This window comes from Rattus norvegicus, chromosome 2, assembly GCF_021556685.1.
Source record: "Rattus norvegicus strain SHRSP/BbbUtx chromosome 2, alternate assembly SHRSP_T2T, whole genome shotgun sequence".
NCBI lineage: Eukaryota > Metazoa > Chordata > Mammalia > Rodentia > Muridae > Rattus > Rattus norvegicus.
The window spans coordinates 207,892,685-207,915,900 of NC_141535.1; the positions used below are offsets into that span (position 1 = coordinate 207,892,685).

Below are 23,216 nucleotides of genomic sequence, written 5' to 3' on the forward strand. Positions count from 1 at the left end.
AGAGTAAAATGGAGATTTTCCCCACATAGATCTTGGAGCATTAAATCTGGACTTAAATTGGACTGAAGAGATGGCTCAGTGGTTATGGCCAGTTGCTCTCTTGTGGAGCGTCTGAGCTCGGTCTCCTGGCCACTCCAACATGTGGAATATCAGAATTGGTCTTAAATTTTCTAAATTTCACCCTCTGAAATGACTTTTAGGAGACAAAGTGACTGTTGTACCAGGGGATACCTGCACTCAAGGACAAGCCTCAGTATTTTGCCTGCTGCTGTGCTGTGGACTAGAGAGAAGACTTGCTAATGGATGGTCAGCAAGTTCTATTCCTCAACAACTTGGGCTTACTCTCTGTCCTATAGTCATGCCTGAATCTCTGTCTATGTAACTCAACAGAGCTCCTCTGAGTGGGCAGTGTGACGAAAGAGCCTATTTGTGATGTCGCTGTGATACAGTGATGTTGATCTCCACGCTCTCTCTTAATGCAATCCCGCGTGCATCAGGGTTAATCATTCAGGGTCAATGTTTTACTAAGCGATCTCAGTGTCTAAGACATAGTGTATTACAGGTCTGAATCTATTTTGATATTAGTCATTCTGAAGGCTTACTTCTCTATATATTTATGGCTTTTTAAAAGAAGAAGAAGCTAAAGGGAGGAGGCTGTAAAGAATTCTGAGGTTGGAGCCAATAAAAACAACAACAAAACCCAGCTTGCAGCGTGGAGTCTGAATTCATACCTCAAAACTGAAGTAGTGAGGTAGATCTCTGTCAACGAACAAATGCTATTTCAGTCTGAGCACTTGCCCACCTCACTCCACACCATCTGTTTCACAGGGAGCAATTAGTCTGAAACTACAGCTTGCACATTGAAATTCCGTGAACAGCAAACAGAATATTAATGTGTCTGCCATGGCCATTTTTATCTGCTGAAATTTTAGTGTTAACTTCGAATCAAGCAGGTATAACATTTTAATCTACTCTGATAATTAAGAATACTAAATAAAAGATATAATTAGCTAACCTTATGTAACAGAGAAGTAAGTTTAACAACACTGTGTTTTAGCAACAAACACATGGGCTGTGGTTCTATATTAAGTTAATAGTTATTTGTCAGAAATGCTAAATTCTTTATTAAATCCGTTTGCCCAGGACTCTGACTTTGGAATCCCCTTTTCTTTTACAGAACCACATCACTGCCTTTGCAGAAGTCACATGATATTGAAGCGGACGGTTTTTCCCTGCACTGGACGTCATCCCTTTTTACCATACATTCATAACAAAGTTTATTTGATTACACGGGAAATTTATAAAGTTGTCTGGGACTTTTTATAATTTTAAAACTTGATAATGCCCTCTCTGCCCCCCTCCCACTAGACTGTGAACTCCTCTGGAGCAGGACCGTGGCTTTCTTTTCTGTATCCCCACCACCCACGACAAAGCCCAGCACCAAGTGTGGGTGTTCAGTAAAAACACGACAACAAAATGAACAAGTCAATTCTTAAATAAAACGGTTGCTTTAGTTTCTCAAAAGAATCTCCGTCACTATGTGGAAAGAAACCCCCACATGGGTTTTATTTGTATAAAAGAAACCCTCTATTTTGGGCTAGGTAAGCCTTTTTAATTTTTTTCATATATCTGTTCAGCAGTACAGCATATTTAATTTGAAGTGGATTTTGAAAGTCCTGGGGGCTTTTTATTATGCAGCATGACATTATTTCCATTTTAACAGATTTCAGTGTGTGAAATCACTTTACTTTTAGAAAGTGTGTCCTATACTAAATTGTTTGCTCACTACATTATGCTATATTTCACTTAAAACACCATTCATACTACATATTCTAAGACTGGTGCTTCTGCTTTTAAAGGGGAAAATGCCAATTTTTACTGTCACCGAGTAATGTATCATAATTAAAATTATTTATTTGGACCTTTTCTTTGACAGTTGTGGTTTAATGGTTGAGCTGCACATTTTTAATGCAGGCAATATTTAAATACATTAAGGTACATCCAGTCATGATACCTTGTTATTGAATAACCTTCCATCATTAACAGTGTCTCAAGAATGACTATGGTTCACTATTAAATATTTTTACTGGTCCAGAACTGAAATAATTTAAATGAAATAAAATTTAAATTTAAAATATTAAGATACTAGAAATATGATTAATGTATTTTTTGTATTAATGTATTGTCTAATATTTTAATTAAAACATATTTATATGTATCATTTAATAATCATGGCAATCCTGTATCAATATTGAAAAATGACTTTATTTACATATGATAAAAATAAAGCCAAGACTGATAACATGCCCAGTCCATACAGCTAGTGAAGAGAAGAGTTAAATCTAAATTCAAATTTACCTGAAACTCTCATTTTTCTCAAATATGCCACAGTTGCCTCAACATTCATGACACTGAGGTCATTAAGAGGCCCTTAGGGTCCTGAGAAACTACCTACGTTTTAAAAAAAAAAATGAAGGAATGCCAAAATGGGGACGCACGCAGAAGGTCTGCAGTATTTTAAATGCTCACTTATATGGAGGAACCCAAAAGGAATCTTTTAAAATCAAAGCTATTTAGGATTATATTTATAATTCTATTTAAAAAGTTCTAGCATCTGGATATGAGGCTCTTGGTAAAAGAGAAGTCCAAATGAAGATTCTCAGCTCTACATCTCAGCTACTACTCAGGAAGGAGGCTGAGGGACAGGCTGTACAGAGACCATGAAAGTTAAAGATAAAACCACTCTCTTCAGAAGAAGGAGGTTGAAGTCATGAGTCACACTGCAGTCTTTAAAGCTAACCCAAGATACTTTGACTTAAATGTGCAGAAATTGATTTTTTTAAAAAAATCTTTCTAGTCTTGAGAGTTGCAAATAAACATTTAATTTACTCTCTTAACTTCAACAGAAATCCGCGAGTAATTAAAATCAAAGGCTTCTCTGTTACTTCCAAATGGACTTTGATTGCCCAATTTCAATCCTGTAGAAGTCAAAATATGTCTACTAAAAGCAAAATTTTTTATTTTTTCTTAAAAATCTCATTTCTATAAATCACAGATCTCTATAGCAATTTAATTCTTTTGGAAGTATAGAGCAAACTTTGCATATCTTGACAATCTTTAAAGACATTGTTTAGAAAGCATTATCAATGGGCACATTGCTTCTTAGGGCTGAACAAAGGGGTTATGTCAAGCAAAGGCAGGATGGCTGATCATGCTTGTACAGTTGCTCAAGGCTACTGGTTCTATATCCACTCAGAAGGACCTGAACATGAATGATTTTCCCCTTGGAGGCCTTAACATTACTTAAGTCAGTGATGGATCTTTGCACCTTCCTAAACCTAGCCAGTAGAAAAGAGTTATAAATTAAAGAACAAAGCAGGGTCAATGTTAAATCCCTTCTGCTATTATATTTAAGCATCATGAACCCAAGGTTGTGTCATGATAAAGTCCAGGAAAAATTAAAGATGCATGCAAATTAATCAAACCCAGCAGAGAGTACTTAACCTTGAGGCTACTACTGAGAATGATCTAAAAATAAAAATACCTTTAAGAAAACGTTAAAACAATGGCTGGAGCTGAAGTTCAGTGGTACAGCACTTGCCTAGCATGCACAGGCCCTGGGTTCAATCCCTAGGACCTGTAAAAGACAGCACTAATAACAATATATAAATATGTACATACATAGTCTAGTAAAAGCAGGCAATCACATGTCTTTCTGATAGAGACTCTCATTTTTATTCTGCTTCTTTGGGGCCCAGGTCAGTGTAAATTGTTGAAGTTGAAAACTTCAGTAGTATCTGTTTGCATGGCAGAAATTCTGCACAAGTCTTCTTCGATGATGCCTAAGGTAACTTAAAAGGCTCTTTTATGTTAAAAGAGAGGTGAACCTTCTTCGAGAGAGTTTGTCTATTCCACTTCTAACTGGGCCTCTCTTTTTCTCAGGATCTATCCTAGCCAAATATCTCGGTTACATTTCCATAGTTTTCTTTGTGAAAGAACAGTGGGGGAGGAAAGAATTCTCTGCTGTGTATTGTATTTTTCAAATAAAAATTTAAAAACGAAATTAAAAAAATAAATTTCTTTTTCCTCATGGGTTGGTGTTTATTGGGGTTGAGGAATAAAGAATGCTTGCTAATGTGCATGGAGTTAAGAGTTCTCGTATTGGCTAGAGAGTGTCTTAAGATATCCCAAACTGGTCTCGTAGATAGCTTCTAGATAAAGCAAATGGTCCCAACATCCCACGAATAGCCAGGAATCTGGTCTGGCTGCATAGTTACAAATTATAAACCTCTGGGAACTACTTTAGATATCAAACAGGTGTGTAATTTATAGCCAATTTTCTCCCAATGAACAACAAGGAACTAAGATGCAAATGTAATCCTTCATCCCGTTCCTGTGGATATCATCTATTAAACTTTGATTGTGTGCTTTGAAAGATTACCCTAAACATGTGGCAATTGATTATATTTGTACACTGAAAGTATAAATCTCACAAATTGCTTTGGATTTCCATCCTTTTCAAGTGCTATGGATTATAATTCTGAAGAAACCTTCTTACGGAGGTACTGCATTCCAGATTACAAGTGACCACATCTCAAGTTAAGACTCAAAGAGGATATTTACATTTTTCCTGTTTTGTTACCTTCAATTTAGATCATAGTTGTTTATTAGTGTAATGGATGCATAGGATAGAATTGATTAATTATAATATGCCTGTTCCTCCAACCCATCCTGTGAGCTGACTCATATGTTCTTAATTTTAAATTCATGCTGCCATCTTGAAATGTGTTACACAAAGGACTTCAAACAAGAAAGCATGGATGAGTGAACACAAAGCCCCTCTACTCTTCAGATGAGAATCCAAATCTGAGTCATTCTTTAGAAAGATGACACAGAACACACCACTGCGTGATGCAAACACATTGATACTTCATTCTGATTTATAGAATGTCATTAGTTGAAAATCTGGTGGTCTTTTTCTCTTGAGATGAAAATAAAATATATTTTAATTAAATATTTTTAAAGAAACAAAAACTCCTCATTTTAATCATGTTTCCTTAAAGAAACTCCTCATTTACATAGTGCAGCCTTCATTCTTTCAGAATTGTACTTAATGATCTGTGTATTAAATGATTCACCTATGCTGACTAAACGATAGACATAAAAGGCATGCATAACCTTTCTCAGGAACATAAAAGTTAGACTTGAGAAACTGATGTCAGGGAACCAAGGAGCCTCAACAGTATGGCTTGAGAAAGCAGAAGCTTGCTAAGTGCTGGTACAGTGCCTCTTGCTCATCTCATTTAATTGGCCATAAGTACCAAGACCAGTTCAGTTACAAGAAGGGACTTAACAATGGGGTGGATGGAAAGACAAATGAGAAATTGAGGTTGTGTTTTGCATTCAATTTGTCACAAACTTCTATTACTTCTAAATATTCGAATATCTTGCTGAGTGAATTCCTCACCTTTTGAGGAGTCTGTTAAATAAAGATACTCCAAAAATTATAATAGAAAAAAAGCTGTGATAACTGAACAAGGATAACCATGCCACCAGGCAACATGTACATCCACAAATGGTCAGACTCCTACTTTCTTTCTAGTACTTAAACTATCAGAACACTTGGGGAGGTTGTTATTTAGAAGTCAGTATTTCACATTCTTCCTAATTAATAATAAAGAAAGAAGACATGTTATATGCATCATTCTTCCTATTCAATAATAAAGAAAGAAGACATATTATATGCATCATTCTTCCTACTCAATAATAAAGAAAGAAGACATGTTATATGCATGGTGGCAGGAGCAAGAGACTGACTGCTCACATTGTATCCACATTTAGAAAACAGAGCACAATAAATTATTATGAATGATCAATTAACTTTATTCATTTTATAAAGTCTTGTGTATGGAGTGTATTATACATATTACAGTGTATTTATTATATATGTATTATATGCATTATAAGTATAAACATATATATATATATACATATAATGTATATAGGTCCCATTCTCCCCCAATTAAAATGAATCCCACCACATTAATAAATATAATCAAGACTGCTCTCTGCCAGCATGTCTGAAGATCTAATTTCCAGGTGATCATATATTCTATCAAGTTGAAAATTAACCCTATCCATCAGAGCTTGTGACCAATAATGTCACTTCTTTCAAATTGCTCACTAAATATTTGATATTCTGTTCACACGCACAGAGACTACAAAGGTAAGTTGTGGGACCATTTTAAAAAGTGCATAATTAAAAGCAGATTTGACCAATGAGAATGAAGCTGAGCAAAGAGAAGTAAGGTAACAGAGTCAAAATTAAGGCAGGTTTAGAGACACAAGAGATGTAAGTGGCCACAGGGATATTAATGGCAGAGCACTGTCTAAAAGATTTAAAAACCTCGGCCCCACACTCTTAATTGAGGTGAGCTTACTGCTATAAATAAGGAAGACAGGATGGAAAGGGTTAATTTGTCCCTGAGGCTGGGAAATGGCACTCCATTATCAGAGTCCTTGCTTATAGATTCTTGAAAGGGCTGATTTCAGCTTCATTTTTTATTGTATATTTTATTTATTTACATTTCAAATGTTATCCACCTTCCCCGGTTTCCCCTCTGGAAACCTCCACCCTCTTCTATGAGGGTGTTCCCCCCCACCCAACCCTGCCCACCTCCCTGCCCTGACATTCCTCTACACTGGGACATAGAACCTTCATAGGACCAAAGGCCTCTCCTCCCATCAATGCCCGACAACGCCATCCTCTTCTAACACTAAATAAACTAGATATAGAGGCACAAGACTATCAACCCAGTGCTCTGGAGTGGGATGATCAGAAATAGAAAGTCATTTTTAGATAGATACAGAGTGACCTTGAGGTCAGTCTATGTTATATGAGACACTGCCAAAAACAAAAACAAAACTTATAAGTAGTGTTTCTAACAAAAACCTTCCATTACTGAAACTCTCTGAAATACTATACAACACTGAAAGAAAGATAAAATACTGATAGCCAATTCAAAGTTTGGAACAAGAGAAACAAGTTGAAAACTGTAGGAAAGATACCCCATAGGCGAAGTTAAATGGTACAAAGGGTGAATTCTGTGAACACTATTCTAACTGACCTTAGCTTGGGCTGGTGTACTTAAAGGCATAGTCTAAGTTGTTTAAAACCAAGCCTGTGGACTAGGGGCACAGAACAGTGCAAGAACACTTGCTGCTTATACATCCAGACCTGAGTTTAAATCCACAGCCCCTGTGTAAAAGGCTGGGCTTGCCTTGCCTCTACATCCCTGTACCCTCAGCACCTTGGGAATGGAGACAGGAAGAAAGATGACTGGGACTTCCTGTCATTGGGGTCAGTGAGAGACTGTCACCCTCCCACCATGCAAATGCACCCCTCCTCCTGCACACACCAGGGGGGGGTTAAAAGATAAAATATACACATCCATTTATCATCATTATAGGAGCTGGGTTATGAAATCAGTTTACTAGTTGATGTGGCCAACGTCTTCAACAGTTTCTTTCTCAGTGCAATAACCTGAAGAGAGAGGCAGGAAGTGACAACGAGGAAGGGAAGGAGAGTACTTCCATAAGAGGAAAAAAGTTTAGCTCTGTTCTCTTTTGCTTCTTGGGGAGATACTAATCCATCCTAGGAGAAGGGTCCCACTACTTGTGACCTCCCAAACGTTCCACCTCCATGTGGTCTCACACTGGGGACAGGAGCATTGACATACGAATTGGTGGAAAGGAACTAAACATTCAGTCCCTAATAGAACTACTCAATGACATTTTTACAAAGCAAACACAAAATAAGACAAACACACAAACAAACAAAAATTCTTTCTTAATGCTTCTGTTTTAAAATACTGAATAAATTGGCTTGACTACTCTTCAGTCTTTCTTTCTTACTTACTTTCTTCTTCTTCCTTTCTACTTATTTATTTGAGACAGGGTCTCCTTATATAACTCTGGCTGTCCCAGAACTCACTATGTAGAACAGGGTAGCATCAAACTCAGAGATCCACCTACTCCTGCTTCCTGCATGTTGGGATCAAAGGCATGTGCCACTATGCCCAGTGGCTCGACTACTTTAAAATTCTCTCATACATTCAAAAGTATAAGGGAAATTTTCTATGCATTAACTAAGATTTTTTAAGAGTAACAGTATGCTTTGAACTTGTATGTACATACTTAAGGTCCATACTACTACATAAAGTGAGGGACCCTTGTCTTTTTACACACATATATATGCATATGTAGATGTAGATACAGAAAAATAGAGAGGTATGTATATGGATATACACATGTATAAAATCTCATATACAAATATTAAGTGCATAGCACTACGTATAAAGGGTCCTATGCAAAGTCGTTTTAAAAAATATATTTATTTTACACCAACAGATAGCAATTGAAACTATCTCATGTTAACATTAGTTTAATTCTGTGCTTGTTTATTTTCTTAAGTCCAAATAAAGGAATAATGGTCTTGCCAATGGTCAAGAAGTATTTGCATTAGGAGTGAGCCAGCCACCAGACGATTCATTGCCAGGGGAGGAGGAGGAATCAGACAAAGTAGATTTCCCTGAATAGCTCGGCCTTGCTATTTTCAGTAGAGCCTTTTATAATTATATTGTTCGGTTTAGCCTTTGACCATGAATCATTCCTCTCTCTGCTCTAATACAACAAAACTCTTGGAAATTATAAAGAGGCAGAGAGCTCGTTTTCTTGATGTAAAGGATCTCAGAAGCTGTGATTGCTTATTTGACCAATTTTTTTCTATTCACTTTCTTGTGGCACTCTCTGCCCTCTGCTGTTAATTCTCATTATTTCTTGTCTTTACAACCATCTCCTGGGGACCCTCCGCTTTGATTCTAGTATTTTTTTTTTCTGAATTACCACAGGATGCCATAAGAGAGTGTGAAAAAATGCCTAAAGAAATAGATGTTTATTTTCAAATGTTTTGTAAATAAGAAGTTTGATTTCAAAGGATTCGTGCTTCCAACTGGCTGAGGGGTGTCTCTGGGTTTGGATGAAAATGAGAAAAAGACAAACTCTGGCTCCCTCTGTGACTGCAGCTCTGCGTTCTGGGTATCTGAACCCTTGCTCTTAATATTAAAACCTTCAGTGTCAGTGACCCAGAATGAAGCAGTTGATGTTAGGTCTGCACCCAGGGGTTCAGATTGCCGTTGTTGCTCTGGACCATTCATTCCTTAACAGCTGAAGCTCCTAGCTCTGGGTGGCTTTTCTGGAACCCTTCGGGCTTGAATGTTTGCAGGCCTTCCAGTCTGGCGCTCTTTCCGAGTCTCTTACCTTCTTGCTCTGCTCCTGAGCATTCACTGCTCTTTGCCTCCCAGCAGCCCCTGCTCCCAGCTACTCACCTGAACTGTTGCTGGGTATGCCTAGGGCTAAGCCATTCCTAATGTTACCAGTTCTTTATGCAACCAGTTCCGTCAACTCTACGAGGGATAAAAGACCAAAACTAAGCACAAACCGCAAGATGTGCTTATACTGGGGCCAATTTTGCTCCAGGACACACGGCATAAAAGGAAGCCCCCACCTACTACCGGCCCAGGGTAACTGGAGTGCCGTCTAACTAGTTATGTGTGTACATTACTGTCCTGGGTGCTGAGGTATTCCTCCAAACTAGGCTGAAATCTGCTAGCATCTAGAGTAGCTGAGGATGGAGTTATCTGAAACTATCTGGGGATGACCTATATGGAGGATCATCTAAGTATCAAAGTTGCCATGACTCTGGAGGGCACTTTGTAAATCCCCTAACCCGAGCAAACTTGGGACTTCCCTGGCCACTCTGGCTTCTTTTATATGTTGGCCACTGGAATACAATTTTTCCTTGGCAGTCAGGAAAATTTCAGTACTAGGAGATGAGGAAGAAGTAGTGGCTGTTTGATTGACAGCTCTGTGGAAGTATCAGAAAAAAATGGCGCGTGGAAGTTGCAATCACCACTTTACTCAACATAGATCTTCATAGTGTTGGAGCATCAGTTATAATTTCTACGGTCAGGAAGGAAAGCGACAGCATCAGTTTCCGACAACTTTCATCTCTGCCCATCCTGAGGTAATTGTTTGGTTTCAATCTGAGAAAACTACTTTTTCAGCCCTTCCATGGAGGAAGAGACCAGCAGTTTGCAATCAAACAAATGTTTTGACGAAGCTTTGCAGCTTCTGTCATTTCAAAGGACTGATAGAAGATGGACACAATGAAGAATTTTATTTCTTTTTTTCGGAGCTGGGGACCGAACCCAGGGCCTTCACAATGAAGATTTAACATGAAATTAACAACTTCAATAATTTGTTTGATCTGATAATGTCTAACCTTTCCTCTTGCCAGGTAACATTAAAGAGAACAGGTCCTCTTGTTCTGTCTCTCGGGCATGACACCTGCCTTCTCTAGGGAGACAGACAAAGATATTACTACTCTCTACCTCTACTACAAACACTGATTTCAGGGAGATACAGGCCTCTCCTTTGTGACCCCTCTTAATTTTACTTGACTCCCTGTTTCTTCTCTTTTTTTTTGATTTTTTTCTTAATTTGAGTATTTCTTATTTACATTTCGAGTGTTATTCCCTTCTCCATCCTTTTTTAATTGATTATTCTCAACATTTCTTTCTTTCTTTTTTTTCATTTTTATTAACTTGAGTATTTCTTATTTACATTTCGATTGTTATTCCCCTTCCTGGTTTCCAGGCCAACATCCCCCTAGCCCCTCCCCCTCCCCTCCTTTATGGGTGTTCCCCTCCCCATCCTCCCCCCATTGCCGCCCTCCCCCCAACAATCACGTTCACTGGGGGTTCAGTCTTAGCAGGACCAAGGACTTCCCCTTACACTGGTGATCTTACTAGGATATTCATTGCTACCTATGAGGTCAGAGTCCAGGGTCAGTCCATGTAGAGTCTTTAGGTAGTGGCTTAGTCCCTGGAAGCTCTGGTTGCTTGGCATTGTTGTTCATATGGGGTCTCGAGCCCCTTCAAGCTCTTTCAATCCTTTCTCTAAATCCTTCAACAGGGGTCCTGTTCTCAGTTCAGTGGTTTGCTGCTGGCATTCGCCTCTGTATTTGCTGTATTTTGGCTGTGTCTCTCAGGAGAGATCTATATCTGGTTCCTGTCTGCCTGCACTTCTTTGCTTCATCCATCTTGTCTAATTGGGTGGCTGTATATGTATGGGCCACATGTGGGGCAGGCTCTCAATGGGTGTTCCTTCTGTGTCTGTTTTAATCTTTGCCTCTCTATTCCCTGCCAAGGGTATTCTTGTTCTCCCTTTTAAAGAAGGAGTGAAGCATTCACATTTTGATCATCTGTCTTGAGTTTCATGTGTTCTAGGCATCTAGGGTAATTAAAGCATTTGGGCTAATAGCCACTTATCAATGAGTGCATACCATGTGTGTTTCTCTATGATTGGGTTACCTCACTCAGGATGATATTTTCCAGATCCATCCATTTGCCTATGAATTTCATAAAGGCATTGTTTTTGATAGCTGAGTAATATTCCATTGTGTAGATGTACCACATTTTCTGTATCCATTCCTCTGTTGAAGGGCATCTGGGTTCTTTCCAGCTTCTGGCTATTATAAATAAGGCTGTTATGAACATAGTGAGCATGTGTCTTTTTTATATGTTGGGGCATCTCTTGGGTATATGCCCAAGAGAGGTAAAGCTGGATCCTCAGGCAGTTCAATGTCCAATTTTCTGAGGAACGTCTAGACTGATTTCCAGAATGGTTGTACCAGTCTGCAATCCCACCAACAATGGAGGAGTGTTCCTCTTTCTCCACATCCTCTCCAGCATTTGCTGTCACCTGAGTTTTTGATCTTAGCCATTCTCACTGGTGTGAGGTGAAATCTCAGGGTTGTTTTGATTTGCATTTTCCTTATGACTAAAGATGTTGAACATTTTTTTAGGTGTTTCTCAGCCATTCGGCATTCCTCGGCTGTGAATTCTTTGTTTAGCTCTGAACACCATTTTTTAATAGGGTTATTTGTCTCCCTGCGGTCTAACTTCTTGAATTCTTTGTATATTTTGGATATAAGGCCTCTATCTGTTGTAGGATTGGTAAAGATCTTTTCCCAATCTGTTGGTTGCTGTTTTGTCCTAACCACAGTGTCCTTTGCCTTACAGAAGCTTTGCAGTTTTATGAGATCCCATTTGTTGATTCTTGATCTTAGAGCATAAGCCATTGGTGTTTTGTTCAGGAAATTTTTTCCAGTGCCCATGTGTTCGAGATGCTGCCCTAGTTTTTCTTCTATTAGTTTGAGTGTATCTGGTTTGATGTGGAGGTCCTTGATCCACTTGGACTTAAGCTTTGTACAGGGTGATAAGCATGGATCGATCTGCATTCTTCTACATGTTGACCTCCAGTTGAACCAGTATCATATGCTGAAAATGCTATCTTTTTTCCATTGGATGGTTTTGGCTCCTTTGTCAAAAATCAAGTGCTCATCGGTGTGTGAGTTCATTTCTGGGTCTTCAATTCCGTTCCATTGGTCTATCTGTCTGTCTCTGTACTAATACCATGCAGTTTTTATCACTATTGCTCTGTAATACTGCTTGAGTTCAGGGATAGTGATTCCCCCTGAAGTCCTTTTATTGTTGAGGAGAGTTTTAGCTATCCTGGGTTTTTTGTTATTCCAGATGAATTTGCAAATTTTTCTCTCTAACTCTTTGAAGAAATGGATTGGTATTTTGATGGGAATTGCATTGAATCTGTAGATCGCTTTTGGTAAAATGGCCATTTTTACTATATTAATCCTGCCAGTCCATGAGCATGGGAAATCTTTCCATCTTCTGAGTTCTTCTTCAATTTCTTTCTTCAGAGTCTTGAAGTTCTTATTGTACAGATCTTTTACCTGCTTGGTTAAAGTCACACCGAGGTACTTTATATTATTTGGGTCTATTATGAAGGGTGTCGTTTCCCTAATTTCTTTCTCGGCTTGTTTCTCTTTTGTGTAGAGGAAGACTACTGATTTATTTGAGTTAATTTTATACCCAGCCACTTTGCTGAATTTGTTTATCAGGTTTAGTAGTTCTCTGGTGGAACTTTTGGGATCACTTAAATATACTATCATATCACCTGCAAATAGTGATATTTTGACTTCTTCTTTTCCGATCTGTATCCCCTTGCTCTCCTTTTGTTGTCTGATTGCTCTGGCTAGAACTTCAAGAACTATATTGAATAAGTAGGGAGAGAGTGGGCAGCCTTGTCTAGTCCCTGATTTTAGTGGGATTGCTTCAAGTTTCTCTCCATTTAGTTTAATGTTAGCAACTGGTTTGCTGTATAATGCTTTTACTATGTTTAGGTATGGGCCTTGAATTCCTATTCTTTCCAGGACTTTTATCATGAAGGGGTGTTGAATTTTGTCAAATGCTTTCTCAGCATCTAATGAAATGATCATGTGGCTTTGTTCTTTCAGTTTGTTTATATAATGGATCACGTTGATGGTTTTCCGTATATTAAACCATCCCTGCATGCCTGGGATGAAGCCTACTTGATCATGGTGGATAATTGTTTTGATGTGCTCTTGGATTCGGTTTACCAGAATTTTATTGAGTATTTTTGCGTCGATATTCATAAGGGAAATTGGTCTGAAGTTCTCTTTCTTTGTTGGGTCTTTGTGTGGTTTAGGTATAAGAGTAATTGTGGCTTCATAGAAGGAATTCGGCAGTGTTCCATCTGTTTCAATTTTGTGGAATAGTTTGGATACTATTGGTATGAGGTCTTCTATGGAGGTCTGATAGAATTCTGCACTAAACCCATCTGGTCCTGGGCTCTTTTTGGTTGGGCGACCTTTAATGACTGCTTCTATTTTGTTAGGAGTTATGGGGTTGTTTAACTGGTTTATCTGTTCCTGATTTAACTTTAGTACCTGGTATCTGTCTAGGAACTTATCCATTTTCTGCAGATTTTCAAGTTTTGTTGAATATAGGCTTTTATAGTAAGATCTGATGATTTTTTTAATTTCCTCTGAGACTGTAGTTATGTCTCCCTTTTCATTTCTAATTTTGTTAATTTGGACACACTCTCTGTGTCCTCTCATTAGTCTGGCTAAGGGTTTATCTATCTTGTTGATTTTCTCAAAGAACCAATTTTTGGTTCTGTTGATTCTTTCTATGGTCCTTTTTGTTTCTACTTGGTTGATTTCAGCTCTGAGTTTGATTATTTCCTGTCTTCTACCCCTCCCGGGTGTATTTGCTTCTTTTTGTTCTAGAGCTTTTAGGTGTGCTGTCAAGCTGCTGACATATGCTCTTTCCTGTTTCTTTCTGCAGGCACTCAGCGCTATGAGTTTTCCTCTTAGCACAACTTTCATTGTGTCCCATAAGTTTGGGTATGTTGTACCTCATTTTCATTAAATTCTGAAAAGTCTTTAATTTCTTTCTTTATTTCTTCCTTGACCAGGTTATCGTTGAGTAGAGCATTGTTCAACTTCCACGTATATGTGGGCATTCTTCCCTTATTGTTATTGAAGACAAGCTTTAGGCCGTGGTGGTCTGATAGCATGCATGGGATTATTTCGATCTTTCTGTACCTGTTGAGGCCCGTTTTTTGACCAATTATATGGTCAATTTTAGAGAAAATTCCATGAAGAGCTGAGAAGAATGTATATCCTTTTGCTTTAGGATAGAATGTTCTATAAATATCTGTTAAGTCCATTTGGTTCATGACTTCTCTTAGTCTGTCTACATCTCTGTTTAATTTCTGTTTCCATGATTTGTCCATTGCTGAGAGTGGGGTGTTGAAATCTCCTACTATTATTGTGTGAGGTGCAATGTGTGTTTTGAGCTTTAGTATGGTTTCTTTTACATATGTAGGTGCCCTTGTATTTGGGGCATAGATATTTAGGATTGAGAGTTCATCTTGGTGGATTTTTCCTTTGATGAATATGAAGTGTCCTTCCTTATCTTTTTTGATGACTTTTAGTTGAAAATTGATTTTATTTGATATTAGAATGGCTACTCCAGCTTGCTTCTTCTTACCATTTGCTTGGAAAGTTGTTTTCCAGCCTTTCACTCTGAGGTAGTGTCTGTCTTTGTCTCTGAGGTGTGTTTCCTGTAGGCAGCAGAATGCAGGGCCCTCATTGCGTACCCAGTTTGTTAATCTATGTTTTTTTATTAGGGAGTTGAGGCCATTGATGTTGAGAGATATTAAGGAATAGTGATTATTGCTTCCTGTTATATTCATATTTGGGTTAGGTTATGTTTGTGTGCATTTCTTCTCTTTGTTTTGTTGCCAAGATGATTAGTTTCTTGCTTCTTCTAGGGTGTAGCTTACCTCCTTACGTTGGGCTTTACCATTTATTATCCTTTGTAGCACTGGATTTGTGGAAAGATATTGTGTAAATTTGGTTTTGTCATGGAATATCTTGGTTTCTCCATCTATTTTAATTGAGAGTTTTGCAGGATACAGTAACCTGGGCTGGCATTTGTGTTCTCTTAGGGTCTGTACGACATCTGTCCAGGATCTTCTGGCTTTCATAGTCTCTGGCGAAAAGTCTGGTGTGATTCTGATAGGTCTGCCTTTATATGTTACTTGACCTTTTTCCCTTACTGCTTTTCATATTCTTCCTTTATTTTGTAGGTTTGGTGTTTTGACTGTTATGTGACGGGAGGACTTTCTTTTCTGGTCCAATCTATTTGGAGTTCTGTATGCTTCTTGTATGCTTATGGGTATCTCTTTCTTTAGGTTAGGGACGTTTTCTTCTATGATTTTGTTGAAGATATTTACTGGTCCTTTGAGCTGGGAGTCTTCACTCTCTTCTATACCTATTATCCTTAGGTTTGATCTTCTCATTGAGTCCTGGATTTCCTGTATGTTTTGGACCAGTAGCTTTTTCTGCTTTACATTACCTTTGACAGTTGAGTCGATGATTTCTATGGAATCTTCTGCTCCTGAGATTCTCTCTTCTATATCTTGTATTTTGTTGGTGAAGCTTCTATCTACGGCTCCTTGTCTCTTCTTTTGGTTTCTATATCCAGGTTTGTTTCCATGTGTTCTTTCTTGATTGCTTCTATTTCCAATTTTAATTCCTTCACCTGTTTGATTGTGTTTTCCTGGAATTCTTTCAGGGATTTTTGTGATTCCTCTCTGTAGGCTTCTACTTGTTTATTTATGTTTTCCTGTGTTTCTCTAAGGGAGTTCTTCACATCTTTCTTGAAGTCCTCCAGCCTCATGATCAAATATGATTTTGAAACTAGATCTTGCTTTTCTTGTGTGTTTGGATATTCTGTGTTTGCTTTGGTGGGAGAATTGGGCTCCGATGATGCCATGCAGTCTTGGTTTCTGTTGCTTGGGTTCCTGCGCTTGCCTCTCACCATCAGATTATCTCTTGTGTTACTTTGTTCTGCTATTTCTGACAGTGGCCAGACTGTCCTATAAGCCTGTGTGTCAGGAGTTCTGTAGACCTGTTTTCCTGTTTTCTTTCAGCCAGTTATGGGAACAGAGTGTTCTGCTTTCGGGCGTGTAGTTTTTCCTATCTACAGGTCTTCAGCTGTTCCTGTGGGCCTGTGTCTTGAGTTCACCAGGCAGGTTCCTTGGAGCAGGAAGGTTTGTCTTACCTGCGGTCCCGAGGCTCAAGTTTGCTTGTGGGGTGTTGCTTATGAGCTCTCCTCGGGGGCAGCAACCAGGAAGAATTGTGCCACCCTTTCCGGGAGCTTCCGTGCACCAGGGTTCCAGATGGCGTTTGGTGTTTTCCTCTGGAATCAGTAATGTGGGCAAGTGTAGTCTCTTCTGGTTTCCCAGGCGTGTCTGCCTCCCTGAAGGTTTAGCTCTCCCTCCCACCGGATTTGGGGGCAGAGAACTGTTTATCTGGTCAGTCCCTTCAGGTTCCAGCGGTGTCTCAGACGCAGGGGACCTGCTGCTCCTGTGTGCTTATCTCCAGGAACCCAGAGGCCGTATCGACTCCCTGTTTGTAAACACAGTCACATTTGGTATTAAGGTTCCTGCACATGAATTTGGGTAGGTGTTGGGACAGCTTTCCACTGTTACAAAAATTCTTTTTTTTTTCTTTTTCTTTTTTTTTTTTTGTTATGGCTCATGGAAAAACGAAGAAGTCTGCTACAGTTTCATTTCCGGTGCTGAGATAAAATATTCTGACCAAAGCAGCATAAGGCGGAATGTGTTTTAGCTCACAACTCCAGCTTAAAAATCCATCACTGCAGGGAGCGAAAGAGGCAGGGGCTTGAAGCAGCTAGTCGTGGCTTCAAGTCAAGGACAGAGAGAGAATGAAAATATGCATGCCAGTGCTTAGCTAGTGGTCTCCTTGTCCTACAGTATATGATCCTCCATCCCAGCAGTGGTGATCCCAAGAGTGAGTGGACCTTCCCACCTCAACTAACTCACCCAAGGCAATCTCTCACAGACATGTCTACAGGAGAATCTAAGCTGGATAATTCCTTATGAATTTTTCTCTACTCGACTGATTCCACATTGATAAGTCAACCATCAAAACTCACAATACAGATTCCATACAACCAAACAGACATAAGCCAGTTAGGATGACAAAGACTTTACTTGTCTCATAAAATAAAGTAGCTGCGGTTTGTGATAAGCTTTTTCTCTGGTGTTATTCTAGTTTATTTGTGGTACTTTGGGTGGTGCTTTAACATTTAAATTAAATCATATAAAATGTAGGACAATCATTATATATTTACTCTACATAGTACCAGCTTGCATAGGATATTTCTTTCTTACTACTAGTAAAAGTAAAATTAAAAATGAGATTTATAGATTCTATGATATAGAATAGTTTGGAAGCTACCCAATAGATATCAAACAATTGGTCCAGTGTTAAAATTGATTTTGTTAAAAGTTTGAACTTTTGGGACGTGAAATATCAGTGCTATGGAAATTTAAAAATCATTTCCTGGTGCAGTGATAAAATCCTCTGACAAAAGCAACTTCGGGAAGTAAGGATTTATTTCGGCTCACAGGTCAAACGAACAATCTCTCATTGTAGAGGAGTCAAGATGGCCGACCTTGAAACAGCTGATCACATTGCATCCTTAGAAAGATGAACTCAATAAGTGCTCAGTGCTGAGCTAGCATCGTCCTTTTTGTGTAACCCAGATTCAAGCCCAGGAAATGACACTCTAGGATATGTCTTGTCATCTCAATCCACTTAGCAAGGCAATCTCTCACAGACAATCTCAGAGGCTCGCCTAATCTAAATGCTCTCCCACAGATGCACATGGAGGCCTGGAGGCTCGTCTCCTAGGTCAGTCAAGATCCTATCAAGTGGACAATCAATATCAACCATTGCAGTTAGCTAACTCTAACTTGTGATTCAGTGCCTTGTATTATAAGAGAACAACTTGTGTATTATAAATCAAATGAGACGGTCTTCATTTTCAAGTGGGAAATTCATAACATATGGTGAAGGCTGCTGGGATCATAGCCATACCATTTCAGATGTCTTTGTGTTCACTCTGAATACTTGGCCCTAATCATAAAATACTGAAGACATATGGACATGACAGCTGGGCTATGTTCAATTGAAACGTTAATATTGTTCATTTTAACAATATATATGTTTTAAATAATGTTACTATATTTCAATTCCCATTTTTCATTAGTTTTACATCTTCCAAATTCAACAAACTTCCAGGAAAAAATGTGCTATTAACAGAAATAACACAGAGCTAATTATCTTCCATTTAGTTTAATCTGTATTTTATGACATAATTTTGGTACACTGTCTATACCTGTCTTAGTTAAGGTTGCTATTGCTATGATAAAATACCATGGCCAAACAGAAGCTGGGGAGGAAAAGGGTTTATTTAGGCCTACACTTCTATATCACCGTTCATCACTGAAGGAAGTCAGAACAGGAAGGTAGGAATTCAAATAGAGCAGGAACCTGGAGACCAAAGTGATAGGTGGGTCACTGATGAGTGCTGCTTACTGGATTGCTTCTCATGCTTTGGTCAGTCTGCTTTTGGGGGAAACCAAGGACCAACAGCCCAAAGATGGCACCACTGACAATGGGCTGGGCTCTCCCCAATCACTCACTAATTAAGAAAATGCCCTATAGCCAGATCTCACGGAGGTATCTTTTCAATTGAAGTTTCCTTCTCTCCGATAACTTTAACTTGTGTCAAGTTGACATAAAAACATTTAGTGTAATATCCTATATGAACATTTATGCGTGTGTGTGTGTGTGCGTGTGTGTGTGTGTGTGTGTGTGTGTGTGTGTGTGTGTGTGTATTCTCATTTCAGAATGTGATGTGACCTCATTTGGAAATAAGTTAGCTTAGATATAAAATGATTAAATTAAGAAAGTGAGATTAAAATGATAGCATACTATAGTAGGAAATGTTTCTAGTTCAGTATGATTGGTATCTTTATAAAAGTGAGAAATTTAGATACGGATACAGAGGGAAAGAGGGATGGATGGAGGGAGGGAGGGAGGGAGGGAGGGAGGGGAGGAGGGTGGGAGGGAGGGAGGCAAATGTAAAGATGAATCCAGAGATCATGGTCATAAATATCTTTTTTAAGAAAGCCCGTAGAATAAATCATCAGAAGGTAGGTGAGAGAAACATGCTCAGAAGCAACCAACCATGGTGCCAACTTTATTTGTTTTAAGAAAGAATCTCATTTTGTTCTCCAAATTGATCTCAAATTCAAGGTCTCAGGTTATCATGTGACTTCTGCCTGTCCAGTGTTAGGATTGACTGGATAGGGCAGCTACCATACTCAGTCCACATACTGTTTGGAACATGCTTAGACCTATGAGACAGTAGATTTCCACTGTTTGTGCAACCTGGTTTGTGGTACTCAGTCCTAGAATTGTAATGTAACTGTTTATCCTCAAGATAACCTGGAATAGTGGGGGAAATGCGTGAACATCAAGTGTGGGTCATGACTTCCCTACTGCTAGCTCTGTGATTGAGGTCAGGCTGTCTGAACTTGCCACATTCAGGTTATAGTAGACTCTAGCATAGTGACTATAAATCTCAACTTCTAAGAATGAACATTATTCGGGGTTCTTATTACGTGTCTCTCAAGTGTCATTGGAAATGCTGGCTTATTTAATAGATGCTGTACAGTGAGATCTAGTCTAGCAGAAGAGATGCTATTTGGAACACAGGTGATAGCTGTGGCAGGAAAAGAGGCTAGCTTGATGCATGCCTCAAATCCTATCGCTTTTAACCTTTCATTGGACAATTGGACAAAGTAAATCCATACTCAGAAACAATAGCATTGGGGAAGGAATGGAGAAACCAGGCATCTTTAAATAGTTCCAGCGACCATCTGTCAGATGGATGCATTAATAAACAGAAATTGATTAATCAAATCCTCATTCAACAATGTTTATCAAATCCCTACCATGAGCCAGGCACTCACTGATCTAAGTGCCAAATAGTATTGTATAAACCAAAGCTCCTGTCACCAGAAAATTTTCAGTGTATTGGAGGATTCAGAAAAGTTGAGAGGCACATAAACACACAGTATGATTGGATAAGTAATGTGAAGAAAAAGTAAAACAAAACCTCAGGCTCCAGAAGGCAGAAGCAGGGTGGATATTCTAGGCAAAAATACTTCACAAGTGCTTTTATTTCCCCCTCTAGTCTAGACAACATCAACATTAGCATGAATGAGAAGAGATTCACAGTGACTATTTCAACAATTTGACTATGAAACATGGGGAAAAAAGATTAAAATGCATAAATGTGAAAAAGATGTAGTGTTAACTAATGCAGACCTATATTTCTGCTAACAGTATCAGTACCCCCGCCGCGGAATATAATTTGGCACTACATTTCATGAGCCACAAAAATACTCATAACCTTCACTCAGTAATTCCATTCCTGTGAACTGGTCTCTAAAAGTAATATAATTTAATAATCACAGTTCATTGTTGCAGTGTTATTTATGATAGCAGAAACAATCTAAATATATGGCAATGGGGGAGTGGTTAAATAGATTATGGCTTACCAATTACACAGAATACTATGTAGACATTAAATTATAATTATACCCATTATGTAGCAATGTGAAAAAATGTTTATGATATAATTTAAGTTTTAAAATATGCAAATTATACCCTGTGATTACTATTATGTAAAAATCATGTATGTAAATGTGTGAGATTAAAAAGAATGTATAAAAGTGAAATGTAGAGTGTGCAAATTTGTAGTGATTAAAACATACATTTTAATGATTTCTTTACCTCTAGCAAATGTTTAAGATGTACTTCTATAGTATTACTTCTGTAATGAATTTACTAAGAGAGTCATGGAAAATAAGAGTCTTCATCCAACATATTTTACCTTAATTCAAATCCTAATTTGTGCATGACCTTATCTAACTGATTTTATTTGATAGTGATCTATGTCCCCAATCCATCTATTTAATGTTTAATAGTCATATTAATATTATTAAACAAGAATTTCTGTCTTAAATAAATATATTAATATTGAAATTTAGGTACTGACATATTCTGCCTTACCAAAATATTTCTCATATAATATACTAAGATGAGAACTTTAAGTTTTCAGGTACTTAGTATCTCAACTTGAAGGTGATTATGAAAGAAAGTGAGGAAATGGAGAGGCTATTCACCAATAGCATACAGCCATAATTTCTTTTTTCTATTCAAATATTTTATGCATCTCCAAAGAGTAGTAATGAATGGTAGAACAAACTAAAGTAATGTCAGTTACTGTTTTTCTTTCTTTTTCAACATATATTAATTGATGTTTTGGGGGAATTTCACATTGTGTAACTCATTACATCATTTCCCAGTCTTTCCATGTCTGTCCCAAAATTTTATGACCTTCAGCCATACATATATATATGTGTGTGTGTGTGTGTGTGTGTGTGTGTGTGATTTAATATATTTATATATTTAATATCCAGTTTTTTATCTAAATACTCACTGTCAGTGGTCTGCTTCTTAATTAGAACTGAGTCTCTCCCCTCCTGAACCCCTGCCAGAAGCCTTCATTGCGAAGAGCTAATTTCAGCAACATTATCACACTTTTTAAGAGTTATTTTCAATGGCTTCCTGTTTAGGCTGCTACATTTTTGGGAAGATGGAGGTTGGGCTGACTATAGTGGATGTCACAGAAGCCTTCCATGTCCCTCTTTCTCAATTATCCTTCTATAATCATCAATGCCTCCAGCTGCATATAGCAGAGGACAGTTGTTGGGCAACAAAGTGAGGAGAAGCCCTTCGTCCTGCCAAGGCTAGACTCCCCAGTGTAGGGGAGTGTCAGGACAGGGAGGCAGGAAGGGGTGGGTGGTTGAATGGAGGGAAAAGGGGATAACATTTGAAATGTAAATTTAAAAACCCAATTTAAAAATAGCGGATTTCTTGCTTTTTACAGTCAACGAGAGCACGATCATGGGCTTCTATACGGTTTCTGACAACACCTCAGGAAATCCAACCACAGACATCACCATGGCCTCAGGTATTGGTGCAGTCACATCTATATGGCCCCTAGTGGCAGCATGGCCCACAGACATCAATGCGGCTTTAGACTGTGGCATAGACCACAGGCATCTACATGGCCTTCGGTGATAATATAGACCATGGACATCAACACAGATCCCTGGATGCGGTAAGACTTCAGACGTTGGTAGCCACCTGTACCAGCTGTTGTCTGTTAGTACAGGGCACAGCTGTTGTCCACCCCCGAAGGACGCAGTGCGCATGCACAAGGGTGTGTTCGCGCCAAGTCTTTGCCCACCTCGGGGCGTTCCAATGAGATCACGGTTATGCGGCCAATCAGGAAGGGGGGGATTAAAGCTAACACTCTCTGGGGCCGTGGCGTGTCTCCTCTTCAAGATGCAATAAACGCTTTGCTACAGAAGGATCCTGGTGTCCGCGTGTGTTCTTGCTGGCGAGATGATAGCGCGGGACATTCGGACCCAAATATGGTCCCTGAAAGCAGAGACCAGGATACTAACATGGCCTCAGGAGACAGCACAGGTTACTCATGTCGGTCCGATACTCCACCTTGTCTTGTTTCCCATTCTGCCTCTCTCCTCATAGCACGTACTGCCCTGCTGTTTTCTATCTTTCCCATCTATCCATTGCATATTTGTTCATTATGGTGTCATCCACCGGTGGAGAGGTCTCTCATCTCACTATTTTTTTTAAAACATTTGATTGATTCTTTGGGAATTTTTCATCATGTACCCCAATTCATTCATCTCCCATCCCTTCATATGCATCCTCTGCTCTTGCAACCTGT

General features: G+C 38.7%; 1 protein-coding gene across 3 annotated transcripts in view; it reads left to right on the forward strand.

The window, feature by feature from the left end:
• Window positions 1-22,839, forward strand: part of Plppr5 (phospholipid phosphatase related 5) — a 125,935-nt gene extending 103,096 nt beyond the window's left edge. The window contains exon 6 of one of the 3 annotated variants that reach the window (XM_087624849.1): window positions 22,347-22,839. In XM_087624849.1, the coding sequence (XP_087480975.1) occupies window positions 22,347-22,463 (117 nt within the window). In that variant the 3' untranslated portion in view covers window positions 22,464-22,839. 3 annotated transcript variants of the gene reach the window in all.
• The last annotated feature ends 377 nt before the right edge of the window (window positions 22,840-23,216 follow it).